General features: G+C 38.5%; 1 protein-coding gene across 1 annotated transcript in view; it reads left to right on the top strand.

Annotated features, from left to right (window-relative positions):
* Positions 1-12,094, top strand: part of LOC150089747 (angiotensin-converting enzyme-like) — a 118,190-nt gene that overhangs the window by 74,770 nt on the left and 31,326 nt on the right. The window contains 1 exon segment of the mRNA XM_090389642.1: positions 6,436-6,560. Within this exon segment, the coding sequence (XP_090245768.1) occupies positions 6,436-6,560 (125 nt within the window).

Raw genomic sequence — 12,094 nt, 5'->3', positions numbered from 1 at the left:
CTGTATTTATCAGTGATATTGATGGAAGGTATATCAGGCTTAATGTCCAAGTTTGCATACAATGTGAAGGTTAGCAGGGTTGTTAATGACAGTATGCTATTGCAATGGGATCTAGAAAAGTTGGGCAGATGGGCTGAGAGGTGGTAACTGAAGTTTAATATTGTCAAATGAAAAGTACTGTATATGGATAGCAGTAACCCCCAAATAATGTACTTACTGTGCAGTACTATACTCAGGTTAGTGGAGAATGATAAAGACCTGGAGATAATTGTACAGTCAGATATGAAGTTTTCTGAGCAGTGGCAGACAGACTGCTAAAGCAGTTCATAGGATCTTCTCAATGATATACAGAAATTTTGCCAGCAGGGATAAGGAGGTGATTATCTCTTTGTATAAGGCATTGGTCTGGCCACACGTTGAGTACTGCATACAGGTCTGGAGGCCTTATTTTAGGAAGGATGTTGAGCTGCTGGAACAAGTACAGAGAAGGGCATTGGTGGGGAAACAGAGGATTGCTCTTACCAAAAAAGGCTTATGTTCTGCAAATTGCAGTATCTGGAGACTAGGCACCTGGGAGGTAATCTGATTGAGGTGTATAAGGTCTTGAATGGTTTGGGCAAGCTCAGTGCTAATGGGATTCTTCCCCTTGCTCAGATTATGCACCTGAGTGGACATTAATTCAAATTGAGAAATCCAACTGTCGTTGTGGAAGTTGATAGCATAAATAAATTTAAGAAAGAACTGAAAAAACTTTTGGAATGAATGGATGGGTGGTTCTTTTTCTTTTCTTTTTTTTTTTTTTGGCTGATGCTGTATAAGCTTTCTTTCTTGCATGCCTCTACCAATGCTAATAAGCTAATTTCCAAGCAGAAGGAAAAACACCAGTACAATAAAAAAGTGTAAAAAGGCAACGTAGAACAGGAGTAAGCTCAGGAGCACAGCACAGATTTTGAAAACAAGTGAAAAAATGCTATTAGGACCTGGTGCTTTCATGGCATCAAGACAGTTCAAAAGTCTTCTGACATCCTTTTCATAGAAGACCACAGGAGGCATTGAATGTAGTGTACTTGGAATGGTAGGAGGTGGTTTTCCAAGGTCATCAATACGCAAGTTAGAAAAAAAGTAGAATGCTAGCAGGTTGGCTTTATCTTTAGCTGAGGTGGCAATAAAACCATCGGGTGTTAACAGAGGTGGGAGTAGAGATGGGAAAAAGTTGCAGCCAATAGCTTTGGCAAGGGACCAAAATGCCTGGCTGCCAAGACTGACAAGAAGCAAGTTTTCTACTCTTAGCCTATTTAAAATCTAGTTTAGGCTAATTAATAACTGCTTTACAATTGTTCCAAGCTTTGGTGTAGGCAGAAAATGAAAATGGAGATTTGCATGCAAACCAACTGCGCCATGCAACATTATCTTGATCAGACATAGAGCATTTATTGGAAAAATAAGGTTTAGATAAAGGAAGAGATTTTAAGGTGTAGTGTGGAATAAAGGATTTCATCCTTGCAAGAATAATTTCACTGACACGATCTGAACATTTGTTGACGTCAGAAGATTTGAAATAGTAATCCGACCAAGGAAAAGAAATCTTGCAGATTATCCCATTTTGCATCCTTGTAATGCAAACAACATGAGGCTGAGAATGACCACAAGAGAAAAGCTCCATTAGAGAAGAGACCATCAACAAGTTGTGATCTCAGATGCTTAGAGGACCTCTCACCTTGACCATATATTTAGAAGGGTTGTTTGTGAGAAAAAATTCAAGCGTGTTGGCTGCACACTTGAATTTTACAATTATCTGGTATTCTGATAAGTAAATGAACAATCTGTGCAATCCGTGTTTACAATTATCTGGTATTCTGGTAGGTAAATGAACAATCTGTGCAAGGTCATTATTAATTGTAAAAGCTTCAGCATCTCAACCAGTTGGGTTTGTATGACTAGAAAATGGAAGCCGTATGGACTTGGTTGGTTGGTTGGTTGGTTGGTTGGTGTCGTGTCCATTTGAAGTCAAATTGAACCATGCGCTGATATCACTGCTTTAGCTAAGTCCACGATCTTTTCGTTGTAAAGTTCTCCCTGAAAAGGGGATTCGTCCATGCTTTGCAAAGTCGCCTGAATTGCAGGACAGCTGAAGATGTGTTCCGGAGTAAGCTGTTCTCTCGGGCAGTTTCTGCAAAGTTTATAAGTTCTGGTACCATCCGCACTAATTTTCATACCTGCCATGTGTCGAGTTCTCAGTCTGGCAATGGTCTTAGTGATGTTCCTATTTGCATTAATCTCGCAGATTTGGTGATCAGTTTCTATATGTTTCTGTCTGAGTCTGTATCTGGCGATGGCATTAGCATCATCTAGAGTTATGGTTTTTGAGGTGTTGTGATTTAAGTTTCTTGCCTCTTTTGCCAGTTTATCGGCCGCCTCATTTCCTTCTATACCCACATGCGCAGGCATCCACTGCAGTGTGCAGCTCTTTCCCAATTGATGAACTGTCTCCAGGTGTCGGTGAATGTCCTGTGTGAGTCCTGTGCGTCCATGTTTTATTGCCAGCAGGGCCGCTCTCGAGTCGCAGAAGATTACAAGCCCTCTGGCTCTGTCTATGTCTCTTAGTGAAATATAACTATTTAGGGCCTCAAGGATTGCCCTTAGCTCACATGTGAAGTTAGAGGCGATGCTGCCTGCACCTATGCTTTGTTGCATTTTTGTAGTATTTGTCAGGGTGGTGTGTATGCCTGCTCCGCCCTTGAGGATAGTCTCGTCAGAGGATCCATCGGTATACATCTGTACTAAGTCTCGCCTCGAATAAGTCTCAATTGTTTTGATTCCTATAGCTTTGACAATGGTCTCGATTTCTTTTTTTGTACAGTGTTCCACGAGATCCAAATTTATTATAGTATTTTGGGGGATGCAAGATGGTAAGGTAGGCTCTTGAAGTATGTCATATTTTGTGAGTTCAAGATCAAGACTTTCTCTGATCCGTATGGACTTGTGAACATTAAAATCACCAAAAAAAAATTTACCTCACTGTTAGGAAAGTTGGACTAAAGAACGTCATGTTTCAAGGAAAGGACGTCAAAGAGTTCCAATTGAGTAGTGGAGTTGAAAGAATGATAGAGGCAACAGATGAATTTGACAAAATGTGGTAGAGGGATTTTAAGCTACAGAAGATAGAAAGGGAGGGATTCCAAAATTGCTAAATCTGACAGAGCATATCAGAGTGGACATATGCACAAGTGACACCTTTTTGAAGTGAAGGGAATCATACAGTGAATAATTAGAATAATTGAGATGAGCAGTGATTGAATCAACTGATAATTTGGATTCTGTCAGAAAAAGTAAGTAAGCAGACTGTGGAAATGTACAAGTGAAAATGGACATTATTGAGATTGGAACCGAGATCATTTTTTTTGTGAAATGAATAAGGAAGTGCTTTGGAGATTTATATCTTATGGCAGGTAAGCTTTTTCTATTAGCATTAGTAGAGGCATATGATGCAAGAAAGCAAGTTTATATAGCATCAGCCAAAAAAAAAAAAAAAACCTCCCATTTAAAATCCATTGATTCACTAATTCTACAAATGTCTTCCGTCAATTTGGAGCCATGGAGGATGCCTTTGTTTGTGCTAGGTGTAGAGAATGTGAAGAAATTGGGCACCAACTCAGCATTCTGATGGGCATCTTTGAGAGTTTGAAGAGTTAAGTAGATGCCCTAGAAGGAATTAAAATGGGGGCCCCATCAAACTCTCAGCTGCCAAACTCAATGCCAGAGCTCACTCTTGTGCACCAGGCAACACTGCGGCAATCTTCAGATCAGAATGCACTGGTCCCACAGGAGCTAGTTATTGTCGGTGACTCAATTGTTAGGGAAATGGGAAATATATTATGCAAAAAGGATAGGTGGAATAGGACCAGGGTATGTCTGCCAGGGCAAAAGTTGATGATGTTGTAGAGCAGATATCATCTTTTAAATGCACAAAATATGATCTTCTTGTACACATTAGCAGTAATGACATTAAGTATAGGAGATTTGCAGATTTACTTCACAAGTACAGGTCAGTGTTGGAAAAAAGTGAGAGTTACGGTTAAATTTGAATGTGCCTGCAATCCTGTCCAGACACGATAGGAGAGAGTATATGATGAGAGCCTTGTCAGTCAATTCGGACCTGGAGAGATTGTACAAGGCTCATGGGGTAGAATTTTTTTCAGCATGCTCTGTGCTTGTTAACAGGAGAGACTGCTTCTACAGGGTACACTTAAATAGAAAGGGTGCAAGAATATTTGCTGATGCTATTAAGGTAATGTTAGGTGGGTCAGAAAACTACTAGCTTGGAGAATTCACAGACTAATAGATTAACAGTAGCTGCAAGCAGAGGTTGAAGTGATTCTTGAATAGTGTATACAAGTCTGGAGGCCTCGTTTTAAGAAGGATGTAGAGCTGTTGGAACGAGTACAGAGAAGGGCAACAAGATTAGTGAATGAAATAAAGGGTTGCTCTTATGAAGAAAGGCTTAAGTTTTGCAGATTACAGTGTCTGGAGACTAGGCATCTGCGAGGTGATCTGATTGAGGTGTATAAAGCTTTGAATAGTTTGAGCATGCTCAATGCTGATGGGATTCTTCCTCTTGCTCAGAATAATCACCTGAGAGGGCATAAATTCAAATTGAGGAAAGACAGTTGTGTGATAGATGTGCAGAAGTTTGCCTTTAGCCAGCAAGCGGATAGTTGGTTGGTTGGTGGAACAGACTTCCATCTTTTGTTGTAGAAGTTGATAGCCTAAATAAATTTAAGGCTGAGCTGGACAGGTATTTGGAACGAATGGAGGGGTGAAATGGGAGCAGTTTTTTTTTTTTTTTTTTTTTGGCTGATGCTGCATAAGCTTGCTTTCTTGCATCATATGCCTTTATTAATGCTAATGCAACTCCTTTTATATTGGTTCTACCCAAAATTATCTTTCAATGCAATTACAACAACACCAGGCATCTGTGAGGGCAAAAAGGACAGGTACTTTTGAATGTTCCTTTCATGCCATCCAGGAAAAAACATTTTTTCTTTTTAACGATGCTAAAGTAATTAATAAACAGAATGAATACACAAAACTCTTAATAGCCGAAACACTTGAAATGAAGTTAAATTCCAATTCTTTAAATGTACGGAGATCATACACCATTTTGGACTTGTGAACCTTTACGTGCATGTGTGAATAGCAACATTCACATAGGTTAACAAAAATAATCTTCCCGCGGTACACTAATTTTAAATTCAATTTAATTTATAAGAGAGTGTGTATTGTTAAATGCACACATTTACTTCTTGTGAGCATGGTTCTTAACCAAAATAACCTATTCACGAATAAAGATGTTTAGTCTAGAATATTTTAACATAGTTTGACAATTGCCTTAGAGTTCTAGTCTGTTATTGCTGGCGGGTTTAGTCTTAATGATGTGCATCAGCTATGCTTTGCTCTTCCTTGGTGGCAGTAATTAGACATTGGGAATTGAATGCAAGATTAGTTTTATAAAACCTGTATAAATTAACTATCTTTTAGTATGGATAATATCACGTTATAAACTTAGATCTTTTATACTATGCATTAATCAGATAAATTTGATGTGAGCGTCAGGTGAAGAAATTTCCTATAAAAAGGTATGAGAAGTTATCTTATATTTAAACAATATTATTAAAAGTAGGAAGAATTGAGCTCCACTGCTTTTATATTTTGTATTCTTAAATAGTGTGCCTGGCTATGGCTCAGAGCATTGAGAGGGGAAAGGGAGAGAATGAGCATAACTTAACCTAAACAAACAAGTCAGTGGTGGATCCCAACTAGAAATGTGCAATATCTTGAAAACAATTCACTTAAGGACCCATGTTTACTAGGCTTTTTTTGCATATTGTAGTTTGTACAGTTCACCTTTAAATTATTGACCATCACTTTTGGAAACACCCTGTATATGTGTTTAAAACAGTGTTGTTATTTGCAGTTCAATATGTTTCCTTCTTTATGGATCACCTAGTACAGGGGGCGGCGAACCTATGGCATGTGTTCTTGAGGACTTCAAAGGAATATGAAGTACTACTCAAGGCAATTCTGCAATAATCAGATCCAATGCCTTGTTGACTTTAAACACATCTACAATTAATTTAGCCCAGGGCTGCTCAGAAGCACAGGGAATGCTTGAAGTTGGAGTGGTGAGACGTGCTGACAAAATTGTGTGATTAAATGTCTTTAATATCATCTTCCAAGGAGCAAGTGAAAAATTCCAATGGGCACGCGAGGGTAGTTTTTTAAAAGATTTAGCCAATTTTGGCATGTACCCTTAAAAAGGTTCGCCACCCCTGACCTAGTACATTGTAATCTCCATTTTTGTTGTTTTAGTTAATTTGCCTGCTTTTGTCAATTAGAGTGAATTTCATATTATTATTTTATGCATGTTTATGTTAGCATCAAGATGTGTGCCTCACCTACGCTGCCTGACCTAATTACTGTCCATCATGAAATGGGCCACATAGAGTACTATCTTCAGTATGTTGATCAACCACTTGCTTTTCGAGATGGAGCTAATCCAGGTACGTACTGTCACAGATGATGATTTTGCATAAAGTGGGATGCACTTGTAACCAAATCTTACTTAACCAGTTAATATTGGTTTTAGATGTCACATTTAGTTGGTGACCCCAACACCATTTTTAGTTTAATAATAGGATGTTGATTTGAAGCAAATTTCATTTTTGCAATATAAAATATAAATTACATTATAATCGCTGATTCAAGTTTTAAAAAAGTGTGCGTGCATTTAATAGATACTAATAAATGAACATATGTGTGTGTGCATGCAAGTGTGAAAGAGAGAGAGAAACTACATCTTACTTCAAATTCTTAAATTCTAGAATTTAATTAAATAGAATTGAAAGATCATCCTTCCCCAAATTACTAATAGCCATTCCCTTTGGAAACGAGAAGAGTAGCTCTTTGCCAGGAGCACAGGTATTCCACAGCGGCCAGCAATCAGGCCACCATGGTAACAGCTGCCATGGTTATAGCAGCAAGCTAATAGCAACTGGGAAAAAATTATTACAGATTCAGTAGAAAATGCAGCCAACTAAACATATAAAAGGATCATATGAGCATACACGGGCAGAAGATGACAATATAATTGTAAAATACATCATATGAGAAAAATGTACAGAGATGATTGGTAGGGAAATTATCTGAGTTACAGTGTAAAGAGAAAGTATGAAAACAATAGACAAAAATAAAATTGCAAAGTCTAGTTAATTTGGATAATCAACAGGATTTAGTATTATTATTAGTAGTAGTGGAAAAATTATGCAAGGAAGCAAGCTCATAAAAAAAAAAAAAAAACACCACTGCCCACTTAAATTTCCCATCCATTTACTAATTTTGTCTAATCCTTTAAATTCATTGATTTTCCTGTAAGAACTAGCCACTTCCACAACACCAGATATAAGTTTATTCCAACAATCAATTACGCTCTGCCCTTAAAGTAAATTTTAGCATATCTATCCTGAAACCATTCTTTTCAGCTTTAAATTCATATATTGTTGTGTGTTCGTCTGAGAAAGAGTATGGAATGGTTTGAGTAAACTAAAAGCTGATAGTATTTAGTTTACTCGACCACTTAAAGCCTTGAACAATGCAGTTAGGTTCCTTGCAGGTGCTTATGTTGCAGAAGTTGTATTTTACATTAGCCAAGTCCTTCTTGGTAAGAGTACCATTTTGTATCCCTGTATAAACTTGTTAGTATTAATATTAGCATTATTAGTAGCATCTGATGCAGGGAAGCAGACTTATTTAGCATCAGCCAAGCAGCTGAGTAGTTGATAGGTTCCTAATTTTAATATTTTGAGAGCATCAAACTTGCCTATAAGAACATTAAATTTGCCTGTAAGAACACTGAATTCACATTTAATCTCCTCACACTCTTTTCAATAAACACACACCAAGGCATCTATTTCTCTCTTTGGCTGTATCATGGCCCACTATGGGCAGCTATGCAAAGAGGCAATAAGTAACATACATTATAAAGTCCTGATTCATAGGAGGACTACCCTCATCAGCCCTCCCCCTAACAAAAGCATTCTAAAGTACCCTAGTTGAGGCATGATTTTATTCTAAATTAATTTAAAAATAACATAAAGCTAAAAGATTCAAGTATAATAACAGTACAGTATTCCCAGGTTATACAAAGGGTACTAGGAAAGTTTTGCAATACAGCTTTGTTTATTTAATTTTTTCAAAGTAATTTCCTCTACATTCAATACACCTCTCCATCCTCCGAAACCAATCTTTAAACCAGTTCTGCCAAGTTTCACTAGGGAGTAAAGCACACTCTTGTCCCAAGCTCGTAGAAGGTCCTCATCACTGGAAAACCGCCTCCCTTTTAGCTTCATTTTCACATGCGGGAACAGTGCAAAGTCGCAGGGAGCAAGGTCTGGACTGTAGGGAGGGTGCTCGAGAAGTTTCAGTCCTGTCGTGGTCAAATATTCGGTGCAGGCTTTGGCGCGGTGAGCTGGAGCATTTTCGTGATGGAGGTACCAGGTGTCCATTCTTGACTTTGGCCGCAGGTTCTTCATAGATCCAATGACTTTAGGCAGGCATTGTTCAGTATACCACTTAGCTGTGACTGTCTTCTGCGTGTCCAAAACGACACGTTCCACAATTCCACTTGATTTGAAAAATACAGCTATCATTTTCTTCTTTACAGATCGGGATTTTCTGACAATTACGGGTGTGTCGTCATCATCAAAGACCCAAACTTTGTTTTGAGCCTTGGTCGGCAGATCGTAATAGTACAGCCAAGTCTCGTCACCTGTCACGATGTTGTTCACATACCGAGATTGTCCCTTATCAAACTTTTTTAACATCTCCCGGCACCAAGTCACACGTCGTGTCATCTGCTCTTCAGTCAGTTGATGCGGCACCCAGAGAGAACAAAGTTTCTTCACGTGCAAATGATCTTGCAGAATCGAACGAATTGCTGGTGCATTTAGGCCCAAAGTATCCTCTATCTGTTGGTAGGTCACTTGCCTGTTTTCGTCAAGCATTTTCCTCACAGCAGTAACGTTTTCCTCCGTAACTGACGTTCGTGGCCTTCCCGGCCTCTCAGAATCCTCCAGAGTGAAATTCCCCTTTGGAATTCTCTATACCACCTGAATATCATTGTACGATGTGGACAATCATCATCTAGTGCACGAGTCATTTCTTCTAAGCACTGGTCTATGGTTAAACCACGCACGAAATTATACCGCAAAACTGTCCTTATCTCATTTCGTGATCGCAATGCCATCGCAAGCACTTCTCTCACTACTAATGAATAACTGAGCCCATCGACTTGGCGCGGCGGCTACTATGCACGTATGAACATGTCTCAACATGCAGCAACAAGCAGCTTCCTGTGATTCATTGTTGCGTCATATTGCAAAACTTTCCTAGTACCCTTTGTACAACAGTGGTACACACTACACCATTTTAAGTTATTACATTATTTACTATATATGATATAGTTAGGTTATAAAATCACATTTGTATTGCTATAAGCTTATAGTTTATAAATTAATAACAACACTTCTATTAGCTATACTCCTACAGAATTACATATAAAACTACTATATTGCATTTATATCATTCTTATATAGTACAATGATAGTTACTCTTCTCTACACCCATTCCAACAGATCTACACCTCTCTAAAATGAGCTTCCATAACTGTATGCAGTACTCAAGATGTGCCATAACCAGCACCTTATACAATGGGAGGAGGTGCTGGTTATGGCACCTTATACAATGGGATAATCAACCCCTTGGCTGGCCATATCATCAAAATTCCTGTATATCATTGACAGAACCACTATGAGTTTTCCTAACAGCATGTCTGTGCTTTTTGGAGAACCTCATATTACCTTGCCAACTTTCACAGCATTTGCAAACTTAGGCCTAATGTCTGAGTTGATAGATAATATGAAAGTTAGCAGAGTAGTTAAGCACAGTAATCAGAGCATGCTACTGCAACAAGATCTAGGCAGATGGGCTTAGAAGTGGCAATTGACATTTAATATTGGCAAATGCAAGATACTTCATATGGGGAGCAGTAATCCCAAATTAACATACCAGCTATGTGATACCACACTCAGGGCAGTGGAGAATGAAAAAGACCTGGGAATAATTTCAGTCAGATATGAATATCTCTGAGCAGTGCAGACAGGCTATCAGAACAGCTCATGAGGTTTTGTCAATAATATATAGGAATTCTGTATATTATTGACACTGATTAAAGAGGTGATTATTCCATTGTATAAGGCCACACTTTGAGTACTGTAACAGGTCTGGAAGCCTGATTTTAGGAAGGATGTGGATCTGTTAGAATGGGTGCAGAAAAGAGCAACAAGATTGAGGGGACAAAAGGGACTCTTGCCAGGAAAAGCTTCAGTTCACAAATTACAGCATCTGGAGACTTTAAGTGCCTTCAAGGAGATCTGATTGAGGTGTTTAAGGCCATGAATAGTTACTCTTCTCTATACCAATTCCAACAGATCTACACCTCTCTAAAATGAGCTTCCATAACTGTATGCAGTACTCAAGATGTGCCATGAATCATTTTTCTGAGCAAGAATCCTTTTTCTTGCTCAGACTACCACATGAGAGAACAAACTCAAATTGAGAAAAGATGGTTGCAGGTCGGATGTATAGAAATTCGCCTTCAACCAGAGGGTAGTGATTGTTGGAATCATCTGGCATTGTAGAAGTGGGTAGTTTGAAGAATATATTCAAGAAAGAACAAAATAAACTGTTATAGGGGATGGACGGGTGAAATGGGAAGTGTCAGCTCTTTTTTTTTTTTTTTTTTGGCTGATGCTGTATAAACTTGCTTTCCTGCATCATTTGTCTCTACTACTACTGCTAATAATAATAATAATAACACTAAAGGGCAAGACCACCCAGCCCAACCAACTGGAAGTGCTTCCTTAGTGGGTGATCACTGGCATAACTGAGCCAGTGATCACCCAGGAAAGAAGCCAACACATGAAGTGGGGCATCAAAATGAATACGTTCATCATGCAAGCATACTATGAAATAACAAAGCTAGAGACAGACATGACAATGTACAGGACGAAACTACACATTGAGTGGTTGGAACGGTTCCTGACTGTTCAGGTCACGAATAGTAAATAGCAGACCGGAGATGGACCATCGTCATGAAGAACCGGATAGCTCCTGCAATCTTGGAAAAAAATCAAGCAAGATGTGAGCAACCAACTACAAAGAACAATGAATATAGACACAACCGAAAACCAGAACTGGAGAGGAACACTAAGTACAAGAACTACAACCCAGAGCAGCTGAAGTGGAAACAGATGAGGTTGCAAAATCCAAAAAAGAAGAGCAGAAGAAGGCCCTAGCAGAATTTGAGGGAATGGACCCCCACTATATAGAAACAGAGATCCAACAGAATCCTGTGACAGCCTGGAAAAGAAGGCTACAGCAGAAGAAAGAGAGATAAGAGTGAAGATAGGCTAACTGACTTGGCACCAACAAGGTAAAAGAAGTAAGAAACTGATCAGAAAGACAAAATTCAGAAGAGTGCCCTACAGATGGTCCTGGGAACATCTGTAGGGACCTCTTCTGAATTCGAGAATGTTCTCATAATTATCACCAAATGTTCACTTACCTCTTTTGCTGTTTCTTTTAACATAATTGTATAGATTCCATCAATCCCATGTGCTTTATATACTTAAATTCGATAATTTCTTCACTTTCTTCTCGATTATGTTAAAATCGTTTAACTCCCAGATAGAATTAGTTATACTTTTGTTATCCCTATCCCTAAAAACTTTGTATGTAAATGTAGATGCAAAATATATATTCATCTTGTCAGTAATCTGTACTGGAAAATTAGTAATTATGCCATTCACATCCAGTGACAGTTGGTTTTGCTATTTTTCTTCACATTCTTAACCAAAGTCTTCATATCACCTACCTTATCCTGTCTAACTCTCATATTAATTTGACTAAAGATTGGTTTATACTTACTGTAGGCTTCTGTGTCCCCAGTAATTTATACTCATCCCATGCAGTTTTCTTC

This window comes from Mastigoproctus giganteus, chromosome 2 (assembly GCF_048544385.1).
Source record: "Mastigoproctus giganteus isolate SK-2022 chromosome 2, ASM4854438v1, whole genome shotgun sequence".
NCBI classification, from domain to species: Eukaryota; Metazoa; Arthropoda; class Arachnida; order Uropygi; family Thelyphonidae; genus Mastigoproctus; species Mastigoproctus giganteus.
Note: the sequence above shows the minus strand (reverse complement) of the source record. Positions and strands in the feature narration are given on the sequence as shown.